The 16,423-nt window shown below is 36.4% G+C and overlaps 2 protein-coding genes across 2 annotated transcripts; one reads left to right on the plus strand and one right to left on the minus strand.

The window, feature by feature from the left end:
* Window positions 1–306: 306 nt before the first annotated feature.
* Window positions 307–10,825, minus strand: KLRB1 (killer cell lectin like receptor B1). Its single transcript, XM_060113730.1, has 6 exons — window positions 10,741–10,825; window positions 5,570–5,668; window positions 4,810–4,884; window positions 3,582–3,736; window positions 3,077–3,192; window positions 307–454 (listed from the first exon to the last, which is right to left on the minus strand). The coding sequence occupies exons 1-6, from the start codon at window positions 10,823–10,825 to the stop codon at window positions 307–309; spliced, it is 678 nt and encodes a 225-aa protein (XP_059969713.1).
* Window positions 10,826–13,055: 2,230 nt separating this feature from the next.
* On the plus strand, window positions 13,056–15,526 carry LOC132499098 (SHC SH2 domain-binding protein 1-like). The gene is given in 3 exon segments (XM_060113442.1): window positions 13,056–13,071; window positions 13,685–14,469; window positions 14,471–15,526. Coding segments are annotated over 3 exon segments (1,857 nt in total).
* Window positions 15,527–16,423: the final 897 nt, after the last annotated feature.

The following is a 16,423-nucleotide window of genomic DNA, read 5'->3' on the forward strand; positions in this document are numbered from 1 at the left end:
AGACTCACAACAGTTAGAATTCTCAGTGTTTGTTCCACTTTGTACCACAAAATGCACATTAGGCCATGCTAAGAGTATATACAGTTAAAATGAGAGAGACCTGAAATGGAAATTAAAGAATTGGAGAGGGGGGACCTCCCTGGTGGTGCAGTGGGTAAGACTCCGCGCTCCCAATGCAGCGGGCCCAGGTTTGATCCCCGGTCAGGGAACTAGATCCCACATGCATGCCTCAACTAAGAGTTCCACCTAATAAATAAATAAATAAAGATTAAAAAAGAAAAAAAGAAATGGAGAGGGGATATATAGTCAAGTGGCAGAACATACTTTTTTTTTGACAGGTTTTAGTTCTTTTTCACAGATCCATTTATTTTCTGTAGCACAGTTCTCGGAAAAAATTTTTGTCCTTGAGATGTAAGCACAACTGTTTTCTTCAGCATCACCAGTAATTTGTAATCTGTGGAGCAGAAGAAAAGCCTTTCTTTAGTGTTTGTGATTTTCTCACATAATTCTCCTCATCCAGCCAGTATGTTCTGTAAGTCTCAGGAAACAACGAAGTGCTGGTTATTAAGCATGGAATAAGTACCCAGTCACAAATATAATGATATAAACTTTTAATAGAAAGCTAATATAAACCTCTGGAACTTGCAAGCTCGCCTTCACTGGAAAAGAATTGTTCTAAAAAGAAATGTCATAATGATACATACAAAGAAGAAACTTTGGAAACTGGGAATTGAATCTCCTATTAACATGTTTTATGAAAATTTCCTACCTTCACTGAGCCTCGATTTTCTTAAATATATAGGGTATATATATTTGAGGAGACATTGAGATCATGTATATGAAAGTGTGATCATGCTTAAACAAAGAAAGTGTTCAGTAAATGTAATAAGTACGTAGATACTCAGTGTCTACAGAATTTGAATATATCAATAACCAGAAAAGGAGGCTCAGTACGTATTATATGTAGTAGGAGGTTCCCTTTTTTCCCATTCCAAACAGGTTGGTGAGTGTCTGCTACAATATACGTACTATTAGTTCCAAAGAAGCAGAGTCTTGTGGCTCATTGCAGGTGGGGCATGAGTAGCAGTTAGACAGTGGGATGGCAAGATAGAGCTGGGGTGCCAGGATGGGGTGTGTGCAAGACATTCACCTATTTGTCCCAAATAGAAAGTGAAGTGGTGGCAGTGGGCAGGGCTCCATCACAGTTTTTCTTTGTTCCTTTGTTCCTTTGTTCCATTTCTTCTTGGAGCCCCTCGGCCCTGAGAAGCCAACCTGATTCTCTCCTAGTGTCTGACACCCTAGTCAAATCAGAATTTCTCTTGACCAAGCTATTGCAAAGGTCCCCTGTATTTTATCTCTTCCACCCTTCTGGTCCTTTCTTTGATTTTCAAGATAACTTTTTTACCGCTCATCTGGCCAAGTCCCCTTCCAAAAGGCCCTAGGTGACTTCCCAGGCCTTCTTTGACCAGATCTCTGCCTAGTTGTCTAACATTATCTCATTTAATCTCCAAAACAGTCCTGTGAAAAAAATTATTAACACCCTTTATGTTTTTCTTTACCTGAAAACCAAGGTAGAGAACTAAAATAAAAGCAGAGTCTAACTGATGCTCTTTCTACTATAATATGATACCTTCCAGGTTTACCTGCTCACTATCTTAATCAAATCATCATTTTTATCTTCAGAATAAAGTAGAGTGTTCAATCGAACTTAATCCATCATCTTTGCCTATATTTCTGCTCATAGACACTTCAGAGTTTTCCAGTTTTATTATAAACCTTAATAAAATAAACATAATGGCCCAATAAGAAGCATACACACACACAAACCAAAATTAACCTTTACTATGTACAAAAAAATAAAAATAAGTTAATATCAGAGTTGCACTTATGTGTAAATAAAATATAGAAAAAAATCCCTAGAAAAACAAAAAAATCAGAGTGTAGTTTATTTACCAAAATATGTTTGCCTTTTCATACATTTATTCTAGTCCAGAACACCTTATTTTAAATTAATCTTCATTTTAAAGTACAGCATCTAAAAGAATATTTTAGAATATGGGTCAAACAATGTCAAAATGTGCTAATTAAACCAACGTTTCTTTTAATGTCTAAAAATTTTCCACACAATAAATCATTACTATATTTTAGATAAACTTGAACATGATCCTGTGTCCTGAATTTTAACCTCTTGTTTTTTGAATGATAAAAAAAATCCATTTTAACTGTTATTTATACAAATGTGAATAAAACATTCACAGACTCAAAAAATGTAACATAATATCATCTGTTCTGAAAAACTCATCAAAAGTTCTTTTCAGAAACTTGGTTGGATGTCTGCACACTTTCACTTTCTAGGGGAAAACAATGTCCTGCCCTTTGTTGTACAAACAACGATGAAGTCCATTAAAAATTTATAATTTAACTGTAACATCAATCCTCCTATAACACCGATGGTTAACTTGACCATCTTACACAAGAAACTATGAGACGACCAAAAAAACGGCAAATACCTCTTCTGTGGCTTATGCAGATTGACTACATCTCTTCAAACAACACTCCTTTTACACGGCTGGTTAAAATAAGCTACAATACTTGTTACAATGTGGGTAGTTTCTCTCTCAAATGTCTGGATACCCCACGCTGATATTTACTATATTTTTTCCTCTTATATTCATTGTGCCAATGCTGGTTGTGACCCACTAAGGTATGTGGTCCCACAGTTTGAAAAACGCTACTTAAACGATTCTTCCAGCCGATAGCTTCCAGCTAGAAATTTCTTAATTTTTAAATGTTATTTTAAAAACTGTTTCATGTGCCCCCGCCCAAAGGAGTTAGTCTCTTCCTTGTCTCCTAAAACTCCATTGCTGGTAAAAATATATATTGTTGCAAAAGGTTGATGTCTTTTCATATGTGGAACTTTTCAACCAACTTCAGAATCATTCTTCTTCTCTGATCCTCCTGAACATTTCTAAACTAAATTAAAAGGATAAATCTCAATCTTCAATAACACTGTTACTATCTTGGCATGTAAACCTGATGTAAATTGAATATTCAAATTAGCTTATCCAATACTCACATATTAGAATTTAAAAAGGATCCATTTACCCACTTCCAGTTCTTTTCTGATAATGTAAAATTTAATCCAATCCAAAATAGGATTCCTCTTTTGTCTATCCGGTTTTGTATGAGCCTCTATAAATGAAACAGAAGACATGACTGAATATTGAATCTTTTTATCTATTACTGGTTTGCATCCTTCTACTCATCCTCTGAAACCCAGTTCAAGTATCACCTCCTCTCTGAAGCCTTTCCTAACTCCCCATCGGAGTTAATTATTCCTTATTTGTGATATTTCTGTCTGTATATTTATATATATCCAAATATTTGTATTTATGTTGTTGTATTCATTAAATTATATTTATTTTGCTTACATGTCCATTTAGTGTCTCAGATTGTGAGCTTCCTGAAGTCAAAATTAATACTTCCATCTGCATAGAACCCTCCAGGCTAAAGCACGAAGATCCTGATATGGTTAGAAGCAAGGGCTAAGCCCTATTAAAGTATTTTACTCAATTATTTACCAGCTCTTCCTGATCTTCAATAAGCAGCAGACGGGATTCTTTTGTGAAACAGTCGGCTAGACTGTCATTCCAAGGTTTGTAAGTGTCATAAAAAAGCAAGCATTTATCTCCGATTAGTTGCCAATTTGTTGGGCACTTTAACAGAACTGGTCTCTCTAAAGTAAGAAAGAGGAAGAAGAATAAATGTTATGTTTCTAACCTGCCCCCCACCCCACTAACACTAATCACACATGCACAAGTCATTATAAATTCAGGGAAGTCGTTGATCATCACAGTGAGAACAATGAATTTAATATAACTTTGAGGGTTTTGAGACCTACTGTTCATTCTGGTACTAAGAGTTGAAAATTAGTGACAAGTTAAAACCCTGACAAGTTCAAGTCCACACAAAGCAGATGCCGGTACAGTCAAAACTCTTTCTGAGATTCCTTAAATTCATTACAAGTGTTCTTTCTACACCATGATGACAATATCAAACTTATCTAAAAAATGTCTCCTTTAAACAACATGTAAAATGAAAAGCAAATAACAATTCATTTCCATAAGTTAATGGCAAATACCATGGAGAAGAATTATAAGAAAATTTCTAATTGCTGAATTATATATTTGCCTATTAATGGGATCTATTGGATAACATTTTCCAGAAGGATTTTCATAGTTTCTTAAAATTTCTGTTATGTACGAATGTATATAACAAATGATCATATTCTGTTACAGTCACTCAACAATAGTGTCTTTATTAACACACACTACTTAATAAGTACATGGACAAGATCAATGTCTTAATGTTTAATACAATAAATATTAAATAATTCATTGTATGTTGTGTTCCATTAATTAACTTCGGACCAGAGTTAGCTGCTTGACATATTCATTAAAATCATCAAATATCCCACTTAAATGCATATTTTACTTTATAGCTTTGTCTTTGGCTATTAATTATTGAATATCCTAGCAGCAGTCTCTCATAAGGCAGTGTTATCTGTTGGCTAAGATCGTAGGCTCTGAAGTTAGACCACCGAAGTACAATTCCCAGTGTCACCACTTAGTACCTGTATGACCCTGAATGAGTTGCCTAGCCTTTCCATGCCTCAGTTTTGTCAAATATAAAATCAGAGCGATAATACTATCTTAATGTATGGGTTGTTATGAGCCTTAATTAAGATAATGCATGATACCTATCAAATTTTAGCCATAACTCTTAAGAAAGTCAAGCCACAAAATATACCTGTTGTTTCCTTCCTGTTCTCTTGAGCCTCCATGCTGCTTTTTTCTGTTGATGATTTTTGTCTCAAGAATATCACTAATAAATCAGGAGAAATCATTAAGAAGATTAATGCTGAATGGTACAGTGAAATGGATATGTTATATTTATCACTTCAGGAAATTTTTATCTCAACAAGCTTGAAATGAACAGAAGATAAGAGCAATAGCAGTGTAGTAACAGAGGGTCTACTTAGAAGACAACATAAACAAACACACACATAGCAAGTGAACACACACAGACATTGAGTTACTGGCTTCTACTATATAAGTAAGCTCCCAGGTGTTACTTAAACTCTTAAATTGCTTACACTCCTTGCCTCATGTTCCATCTTCAGAATAAGTATAATTGTGCCTACCCCATGGGAGAGATTACCTAGGACAATCTGAAATTTAGTAAGCACTTAAGGAACTGTAAATAATTGGAAATTTTTATTTTCTTTGTTACTGTCATGGTTTTATCATAACTGTGACTTTTTAAAAGTTCTTGGAGCATATGTGAAATCCCCCATGAAGCCTATCAGAACAGTTAGGAAGAGAAATACGACAAAGGATGAAGTTTGCTTAGTAGGTACTGGCTGAGCACTGTTAGAGCACTGTTTTGTAACTGTTTTTGTTTCATGGGTCTTCCACTAAATTTGGGGTGGCCAAATGTTAACATACTTTAATATTTATGGTAAAGTAGAATAAGTAGAACAAGAAATAAATGATCTTGCATCACTTACCTGAAACACTCAAGCCAATCACAGTCAAGGCAAGAAGAATAATCCCAGCACAACCAAGTTTCAGAGCAAATTTATGCCAAGGTGGACCCTGACAAACATCTGAGACATTAAGAAAATATACTTGATTAACTCAGTTGAGTTCATCTAATACAAAAAAGCAGGGCTTCCCTGGTGGCGCAGTGGTTGAGAGTCCGCCTGCCGATGCAGGGGACACGGGTTCGTGCCCCGATCCGGGAAGATCCCACATGCCGCGGAGCGTCTGGGCCCGTGAGCCATGGCCGCTGAGCCTGTGCGTCCAGAGCCTGTGCTCCGCAACGGGAGAGGCCACAACAGTGAGGGGCCCGCGTAAAGCAAAAAAAAAAAAAAAAAAAAAAAGCAGAGGTTGTTTGAATCACATAAGAAAGAGCTAGATTCAGGTTGGGGGTAGGGGCAGGAAAGGACATTTATCAGTCATCTTAAAGTAGGGTCCCACAAGATGGAATCTCAGATCCAACTGAGAGTTTGCTTATAGATATAATAGAAATATTTATGCCTGTCTTGTGTATGAAGGATTGGTATAAGAATCAAATGAGATAGATGTGACCGTGTTTTGAAACATGCCAAATGCTATACAAAAATGAAACATATACCCTACTGTAGGAAGTAAGTCCAAGAATTTTGTCCAAAAAGGAAGGCCTTCATTCATTCAAGATATATTTGTTGAGGCTCTGTTTTATGCCAAACAACATGTTAGGTGCTGGTGGAATAAGACAATCCTATTCTTAGACGTGGATTTCTCTGCTTTACTGTTGTCTGGATCAATCATCTCCAATTTGGACCAAATGGAATTCAAGGAAGAGTATTTTACGAGCTTGCATGCTATTTTCAGTATTTCAATGAATATAACATAACATGAACCTGTGTCTACAACATTGCATAGTGTAAAAGATGTCAAATACCTTTGCTTTTCTCTGTATCATGTCAATAACAATGTACTGTATATCTCATGTTCATCAAAAGTTGTGATTATATTAATTAAAGTGGGATCATAAATTAATCATAACCTTATCAATGGATTTTATAGGGAAAAATAATCAAAGAGGAGCTTATTAATGTAAAAAATTATTGGAAAACACTGAACAACAGCTTTCAAAATTATATCAGCTCTGACAGGAATTATTCTGGTAATTTGTACTTCGGTTATTCTACTTGAAATTGTGCTTAGACAACTTCTATACCTGACTTAATTATAAGACCCCTTTTATTCCCATTTGGTTTATAATATGTTATATATATTACAATTATAAATTATTTTCTAAATTGTATTATTAGAGCCAAGGGCCTTTACAAGTAAAGGTTTAGTAATTTAACTATATCTATCATTTATTTATGTTATCTATTCCTTTTTATATTTTTTCTAACATTCCTCAATATAAAGGAATACATGCTTTGAGTCACTTGTTAAAAGCTTTAGTATCAGATATGTTAAAATGTTGTCTTTATTCTCATTAAATGTTCCAGATTGACCCACAAATCCATTTCTACTTTAGTTTTTTACACTCTCCCTGGCGATTAAGTTGTGTGACCCAGTTTTCAGACAACTACTCATGGTCTCTTCATTAGGACGTGGACATTCACAAAAGAGTTAGCTCTTTCTAAAATGTCCCTGGGGAGATGGAATTTAATATAACTAAATGTGATAAAAGATTATGGGAGGAAACAGATAATAGATTAGATTTCAGGTAGTGACACCTGGATTATCATCTGGAGGGGAGAGATAAGAGTAGACAATTAGAGGAGCTCCAAGGTCCTGGGTGTACATTGAAAATGGGAGAATCAGACTGGAGAATATTGACCTAGAACTTCTAATGCAAGCTTGTGTGACACGGAGCAACTAAACTTAGTGAACCTAAGACTAGTCCTACGTGATGTTTCCTCACAGGTGTATATACTATTCTACCATTTTTTCTTCCTCAGCCTTTCCTCCCTTGAAATTTTGAAAGATGGAGAAAGCCCCATATAGTCACTATTTTAACATTTAGTACCAAAGGATAGCAGTGGTTAAGAGCAGAGGCTCTCAAATCTAGCAGATTTGTATTAGAGCATGTTACTTCGGGCAACGTAACCTTCATAAACTACCAATTTCCTCACCTGTGAAATGTAGAATAATACTACTTCATGAGGTTTTGGAAAGGGTTATATGAAATAGTTCTTCTAGAGACGGTGTGTGATACATAATAACCGTGCATCTAAAATTTAAAGAAATGAGTGGAGGGTTCTGTGTTGTTTTTCTGCTGCACTACATTAGAACTAATAACAGCAATAGAGTTATTGTAACAATAGAGTTACAATAACAAATTGAAGAGGCCAGGTAAACTTTAGTGATCTGGAAGTACCCACATAAGGCTAGTTTTTTGTTTGGATATAAACAGTATGCCAAATCATCTCACTTTGTTTCTCTAAACATTTCCATGGCTTTCTCTCAAGCAGATCTAAGTCTGTACGTCTGTAGAACAGCCTACAAATCCCTATTCATTCCGGCTTCCCTTTATGCCTCTAACTTCATCTCCTGCTGTTTTCCATGCAGACGTGCTCTGTCATTTCACACTAACCTATGAGCTCCTCCTACAAGATGACAGGCATGTTCTTATCCCACGGATCTTGCACCTGCACTTGTCCATCTTCTAAAAGACTCTCTTCCCAGGAGGCATACCTTTGTCTCTCAATTCTTTCAGGTCTTGACTCTAATGTCATCTTGTCAGGCAGGCTTCTATGATTATTCCATTTGATATCATACCCTCTCCAAAAGCTAACTCTCAATTCCATTTAAAAAAACATATTTTCTCTATTGCACTTAATATTATCTAACACATATATGTATACATATATATTCTTAGTTATTCATTTATTTGTAAACCTTCCTAGTAGTATAATATAAACACAATAAAGGAAAATATTTTTTCACTATTTTGTTCACTGTTGTATTCTCAGCACCTAGGGCATGGTTGACACAGGTGCTTATTTTTGGATGAATAAATAAACTCTAGAGGCATTTTTGCCAACACCTATCTACTTTTCTAAGAGACCAAATCCTGGGTCATAAACCAGATTCGTCACAACTCACATCTCTCTCTGGTTTTCCTGACTGCTTTTGATATAATCACTAACACTTACCATTTTGGCTAAACTGTTTAGCCAAAGGGCTTAGTGGTAGTTTCACAATAATTGTAATATCAGATCAATGTGTGGAGAAAGAATGTCACCTGCCATTTCAGTAAACAAAGGATGTTGCGACCTTAAAGCCACCAGCCAGTGCAGCTGCCTGGATAGTAAAACTTGAGGGAATTCAGGATGAAGAAAAACAGGATACTGGCCCTAAATAGTTAAGATGCATGTCAAAGGAATTATCTCAATAAGCCCAGACTTTTGCATCTTTCCACATATAGAAAAGCACTAAAATCATTAAGTTGAGGTGTCTGTTTTTGTGATTAGCAGTAATCTTTTGATATTTACCTACTTTCTTTTTTTTTTTTTTTTTTTTAGCAAAAGCTCCTGTATATCCCAGCTCCTCCCTTACCTCCTGGGGACATTTCCTCAGAACTATCAGAGAGACTGCCTTGTCAGCTACAGTTCTCTGTAAAGCCACCAAATACATAATTCTCAACTTTTAGGTCAGGCATTTTTTTCAGTTGACAAGCATTTTGTAGTCACACATTTTGTTCTGACTTTATTCTATGTTTTCTCAGATTTACTTTTAGAATGATATTTTGTGGAATAATGACTACAATTAGAATAGACAAATTTTCTGGCCTCATTGATTTGGGATCACAGAGAGTAGCTTTTAAGGAAAATCTCGCTGTCTTTCTCTATTTTCATTCTCCAATATCTTCCAACACCATCCTGCTTTCTCTCCACTTTTTAGATCTGAATAGGGAACAGAAAGCCTTTTTCTTTCCCATCAAAAATAACCGTGGCTTGACAAATTCTCACTGTAGTTATCAAAATTCTCCAGTTTCCCGTAACCCCCAAATGAAGGGTATCATGAAACTAGTTGATAACCCTAAGACTTTTCAATCTCCAATTTAGAACATTGATAGCTTAATACTTTCAAATTATACCAAACCATCCTAAAAAGGTACAACCCACTTGCCAAGCACACTATGGAAGAAATATCAGGTTGGATAAAAATTGCAATATTATTGATGTTTAGTAAGTTTAGTTTGACTTCAGAATGTAATACTATGTCCTGATGATTTTATACATTTTTTTTTCTGCTTAATTTGTAGTTTCTCTTCATCCATCCCCAGGACATGGAATCCATCACCTATGACCTCACATTAGAATTCCCCATCTCTTTCACTCAGAATACTAACTCCTCTGACATACAGAAAATTGCCAACTTCAACAAATATGAGATAAGTGCATCAGTGATATTCTCCTGTGCCTTGTGGCTTAAATCCTTCTAAACTGTTATACTTTTCAAATTAAAAATCATCAGATTGTTACTATATTCAAGTTTTTGATCTTGAATATAATTTTCTTTCAGAACATTTTTTTCCCTTCCTTTTGAAGGGTGAAGGATGTTAATCATTGAGCCTACACTTTGTATTCTGAAAGGAATGTCACAGATGCAAATGCATTGGAACTTAATCACAGTATTTTATAGAGGGATTTGAAATAAGGTAGGTTACTATTACAGCAAGGTAGTAAAAAATCTCTAAAAATATTCATTTGTTAAAAAAAAAAACAAAAGCAAAAACAACAAAAGAGGGACTTCTCTGGTGGTCCAGTGGTCAAGATTCTGTGCTTCCATTGCAGGGGGCACAGATTCTATCCCCAGTCAGGGAGCAAAGATCCTGCATCCGTCATGGTGTGGCAAAAAATAAAAATAAAAAAATAAAAATATTCTCTTGTTCATGCATGTAAAATATTTCTTCAGGATCCTTTAGCCAAGGCTCAGTAATAGGAACTATATTCATTTTTCACAAAAGTATCTTGATAAAAAAGAAATCTATAAGGTATGTGCTTTTTTCCACATTTGTGATTATGTACAGACAGGCCATGCTATATCTATTTAACATTAATATGGCTGCTGCTCATCTTCAAAGCCATGATTTAAAGCTACAAATTTAAGAGAAAAATCTAACTATGGAAAATATACAGATGCCAAAAGGAAAATTAAAGCCACTTACTCTGAGGAAGAGATGGGGGTGATGAGCGTTCAAGGCCGGCATTCCTGGATACTTTTAAATCAGCATATATCACCTGTCTGTCCATTGCAAAGAGAAGAATGTGGCACTAAACTTGTGTAAAAGAAAAAACTACAGTTCTATGAGGCAAGAGAAGCAAAAGGAAGTGCTCAGCCTTGAAAAGCTTTATTGTCTTTCTTACCTACCCACACTTCTAGCAGTGGGTTTTCTCTATAAATTAGTGAGAAAATCCACTTACTGGCTGTCCAGTATACTTAGATATGTAATATCTACTTTGTTTAATTAATTGGCCTGTTTGACAGAATTCTGGGAAGGTTTGTTTGTTGTCTTTGTAACCATCATCTTTGAGTACTTTTCTCAGTGCCAGGACCAGCGTGAGGGAAATGAAGCACTCTCATTTCCCTCCAAAAAAGTCAGGAATCAAGATAAACAATATTAAATGTAATGCTGTAAAAAGTAAACACTAATGCAAAAAAACTGCAGGATGCCTTTCAAAAGCTCTAAAGTCTTCCTGAAATATTTGTGCTCCCCCTAAAAGAGGCATAATGTGGAAAATGGAGTGGTAAATGTGGAAAAGGCTGCTGAATAATACAACAGAGAAAGCAAAGAGCTAAAGATCAAGACTACTCTTTGCTTAAAATAATGTTTTTAGTGCACTGAAGTTTAATTTCAAGTTATGAAACATGACTGTGACCACTAGGAATCCACAATGGCCATGTTAGAAACAACTGATTGAGGAAAAAGTGTTCCCTTCAACCAGAAGCTTGCAAAATTATGTAAGCTCCAAAAGTATAAACTGGCTAGAAATATAAACCAAAGAAGAGCTTTCCCTTGTCCATATGTAGTATGAAATATATTGATGGATCCTTTTCTTTGTTACAACTGTCTTCACAATGATCTTCTATCACAAAAGATCCTTACTATGAAATCGTTATTGTATACATATAAAATAAATCCTTCATGAGAATTCACACCTGGAGAATTTTTCTCATTATGTTAATGCATTCATCGATCATCTAATTCCCTACATGACACTTTCTAAACACAGCATATCAGAATTCAGAAATTTACTGTCACTATTATAGATAGACAATAGACAGAGAGATAGATACAGAATATACACACACACATACACACGTGCATGGGACATATATGTTATTAAAGTTTTCAGAGGATAAAGGATTATAAGTAACTGAGATTTAGGATGTGGTAATAGTAGCTATAATATTGAATAGCTTAAGGAACAATAAAGATAGATTACTTTTAAATTTTATTTTATTTATTTATTTTTGGCTGCATTGGGTCTTCGTTGCTGCATGGGCTTTCTCTAGTTGTGGCGAGCGGGAGTTACTCTTTGTTGCGGTACACAGGAGTCTCATTGTGGTGGCTTCTCTTGTGATGGAGCACGGGCTCTAGGCATGTGGGCTTCAGTAGTTGTGGTGCATGGGCTCAGTAGTTGTAGCTCGCAGGCTGTAGAGCACAGGCTCAGTAGTTGTGGCACACGGGCTTAGTTGCTCCATGGCATGTGGGATCCTCCTGGACCAGGGCTTAAACCTGTGTCCCTTGCATTGGCAGGTGGATTCTTAACCACTGCACCACCAGGGAAGCCCCAATAAACATAGATTTTGATAGATTTTTGATTTTTACTATGTCATCTATCATGACATTGAGATTTGCTGAGTTAATAGTGGGAGTTTGAGTGGATAGGAAAATAGAGTAAAATAAAAACAAAGGTAATTTTGAATATGAATAAGTACAATAGAGGCTGTATTATGGCTACGACATGGAGAAAAGAGTGATAAGAGAATCATTTGTGCAAGAAGGTGAAAATACAAAAGGCAACAAGTGGTGATCGTAAAACAAGATAATCCACTCTAGACTTAGAAAATGGTGACTTTAGTAAGATGGCAGACTAGGAAGCTATGCCCTCTTTATCCCACAGAGACGCTGAGTTAACAACAGTATGTGGACAGAATACCTTTGTGAGAGCTCTAGAGACCAGTTGAAAAACTACAGCACCCAGGCCTTTGCAAAACCAAGAAGAGATTCCAACAAAAGGGGTAGGAATCTCAGCATTTGGTGTGGAGACACCAAGAAGAAACCTTGTATAGCAGGGATCCTCCTTTGAGATAAAAACAAGAGTGGACTGTATATCCAACAGCCTGGATTGTCTGGTGGCTACTCAAGGGACTGGTTTCTCTCTTGCCTGACACAGAGTGCTTATAGGACCAGAAGAAGTTTGGAAGCTAGTGAAAGCTGAGGCAAGGAGATGCAGAGCTGCAGTTCTGCAGGCAGACATGGGGAAAGCAAGAGGTGAGAAAAGGTTTGAGAAGTTCAGGAACCTCCAGCTGGGCTAACTAGTGAAAGGTCTTACTCTTCACAAAGGCTCTATACAAAGCCTAGGAGTGCCAATCCCAGAAAAAAAAAAATACACACACACACACACACACACACCACAGAAACATGGCCCAGTCAAAAGAACAAACAAAAACTCCAAAAACTGAAACTGATTTAAAAAAAAAAAAAGTCAGATCTATGAGCTGCCAGACAAAGAATTTAAAGTAATTGGTGAGAACATAGAGAAACAACTTAATGAAGAGAATACTATGAATAATTGTATACCAACAAGTTGGATAACCTAGAGGAAATGGATAAATCCCTAGAAATGTACTAAGACTGAATCATGAGGAAGCAGAAAATCTGAACAATTCAACAATGGGTAAGATTTAAATAATATTAAAACACCTCCTAACAAAGAAAAGCCCAGGACCAGATGAATTCATTGGAGAATTCTACTTAATATTTAAATAAAAATTAACACTAATTCTTCTGAAAATCTTCCAAAAATCTGAAGAGGATGGAACACTTCTAAGCTCTCTGAGACCAGCATTACCCTGATACCAAAGACAGATAAAGACACTACAAGAAAAGAAGACTTGGTTGGGGTCAGAGGCAATGGCGCAGGACCACAAGAGCACCGGCTGGGCTGCGGAAGAGGAGCCGGCGCCCCTCGGGAAAGCTGACTGTAAGGCCTCTGAGGTAAAAGAATTCACAGCTGAGTTCTTAGAGAAGGTCCTTGAACCATCTGGATGGCGGGCAGTCTGGCACACTAATGTGTTCAAGGTGCTGGTTGAGGTCACAGATGTGGACTTTGTAGCCTTGAAGGCAGTGGTGAGGCTTGCTGACCCATACCTCTGTGAATCTCAAGTCAGCACTTTTACTTTGGAGTGTATGAAAGAGCTCCTTGATTTGAAGGAACACCAGTTGCCCCTGCAGGAGTTGTGGGTGGTATTTGATGATTCTGGAATGTTTGACCAGACAGCACTTGCAATTGAGCATATCAGGTTTTTCTATCAGAACATTTGGAGGAGTTGGGATGAAGAAGAAGAGGATGAGTATGATTATTTTGTTAGATGTGTTGAACCTCGATTGAGATTGCATTATGACATTCTTGAAGACCGAGTTCCTTCAGGACTTATTGCTGACTATCAAAATCTGTTGACTCAGTGTGAGGAGAGTTACAGGAAATTTTTAAATCTGAGAAGCAGTTTGTCAAATTGTAACTCTGATTCTGAGCAGGAAAACATCTCCATGGTGGAAGGGTTAAAATTGTATTCAGAGATTGAACAGTTGAAACAAAAGCTAAAACTCATTGAGAATCCTTTGCTGAGATATGTGTTTGGTTATCAGAAGAATTCTAATACACAAGCAAAAAGGCATCCGTCCAAATGGCCAGAAGGTCACCCATGTGGTCTCCTCCCCCATGATGACTGGTCTGCTGCAGTCCCTGCTCAGGGATAAGCTTTGTCCAGAGCCTTGTAAGGAAGAAATAGAAATTCAGTTCCACAGTGATCTGTTGTCTGCTATAAATGCCTGCTATGAGGGCGACACTGTTATTGTTTGTCCTGGCCATTACGTGGTACATGGTACATTCTCCATTGCTAACTCCATTGAATTAGAAGGATATGGTCTACCAGATGATATTGTGATAGAAAAGAGAGGCAAAGGAGACACTTTTGTGGATTGTACGGGTGCGGATATTAAAATCTCAAGCATAAAATTTGTTCAGCACGATGCTGTGGAAGGAATCCTAATTATTCACCATGGTAAGACTACATTGGAAAACTGCGTATTGCAGTGTGAAACTACAGGAGTCACAGTACAAACATCAGCAGAATTTTTAATGAAGAACTCAGATTTATATGGTGCCAAGGGTGCAGGTATAGAAATATATCCTGGGAGTAAGTGCACCCTGAGTGACAATGGGATCCATCACTGCAAGGAAGGGATCCTCATTAAGGACTTCTTAGATGAACATTATGACATTCCCAAAATAACCATGGTGAATAATGTCATACATAATAATGAAGGTTATGGTGTTGTCTTGGTGAAATCTACAATTTTCTCTGACCTGCAAGAAAATGCCCAAGATGAAACTGAAGAAAATAAAGCATTTAAAGTTCAGACAAGTGGAGAGGCAGATGTAGCTGAAAGAGTGGATCTAGAAGAGCTGATTGAATGTGCAACTGGTAAAATGGAGCTTTATGCGAGAGCTGACCTTTCTGAGCAAGTCGAAGGCAATTGTGAAATTGTAAATGAACTAGTTGCTGCCTCCACACAAAAAGGCCAGTTGAAGAAGAAAAGGTTGAGTGAACTGGGGATCACACAAGCTGATGACAACTTAATGTCACAGGAGATGTTTGTTTCAGTTGTGGGGAACCAGTTCAAATGGAATGGGAAAGGGAGTTTTGGCACATTTCTCTTCTGACAACTGTGATGTAAATAGATAGCAAAATATTGGATTTTGCACATGCTGCACCCAAGAGCCACTGCTGCTATCATACTTTGCTTCATGTCTATATTTTGTATCTGATATATTCGATTGGGTTTGAGTGAAACATAGATTTATTTCTGTCTGCAGGTGTTGCACATAAAACACTCTCTTTATAAAGAAGGTCATAAAAACATAAAATAGAAAATATTTGGAGATTTCTTATCTAGAAAGTCTTGCTTTTTCAAACACATAGTTCTCATATTAAGTCTATTATTAACTTTCCAGTATAAATACACTTTAGCACTTCAAAGAGGAGGAACAAAAGCAGGGAATGAAAGATGAGCACACAAAAACGCAATAGGCATCAATGTGCAGTATTCTTATAGTTGTCTTTTTAATCCCAATTATAGTGAGTCTGATATCCATGCTTTATTTGCATAATACTTGTCTTAAAAGCTTTTATGATTGGGAGGTTATCTCCTTAATCAGGCTTATTATTGAGAATCTGAGTGGGAATGCCTTTTTATGTTGAACTATGTAATCATCAAAACAGTAATAGCACAGCAGGTTTGAAACAGAAATGAAACGTGTTATTCAGAGCCAATGCATACATAGAGCATTTTACTACTGCTGAATATGAATGATTAAAAAGAAGGTGCTTTTCTTTCACCAACAGTATTCTGATCAAATTTCTTACATAGTCAAAATGATTACCTATACAACCTGTATCAGCTCTGTGTTCTTGATATCATATTGTAAAATACAGCTTTTAAAAGTATTTATATTTTTAAAAAGTATATGTGACATTGAAATTCCTACTGATTAAAATTATAATGATGAAATAATAAGTTGAAAAAAAAAGACTATAGACTAATATTCCTGATGAATATT

Source organism: Mesoplodon densirostris, chromosome 11 (genome assembly GCF_025265405.1).
Source record: "Mesoplodon densirostris isolate mMesDen1 chromosome 11, mMesDen1 primary haplotype, whole genome shotgun sequence".
In the NCBI taxonomy this organism is placed as follows: Eukaryota; Metazoa; Chordata; class Mammalia; order Artiodactyla; family Ziphiidae; genus Mesoplodon; species Mesoplodon densirostris.

What these genes read in the sequence shown, in the direction of transcription:
- KLRB1 (XM_060113730.1), bottom strand. Translation starts at nt 10,825, where the DNA reads ATGGACAGACAGGTGATATATGCTGATTTAAAAGTATCCAGGAATGCC. An exon ending in GATTGGCTTGAGTGTTTCAG is followed by an intron (nt 4,885 to 5,569) that starts GTAAGTGATGCA and finishes CTGATTTATTAG; the next exon opens with TGATATTCTTGAGACAAAAA. An exon ending in TCCTTTTTAAATTCTAATAT is followed by an intron (nt 455 to 3,076) that starts GTGAGTATTGGA and finishes TCTGCTCCACAG; the next exon opens with ATTACAAATTACTGGTGATG.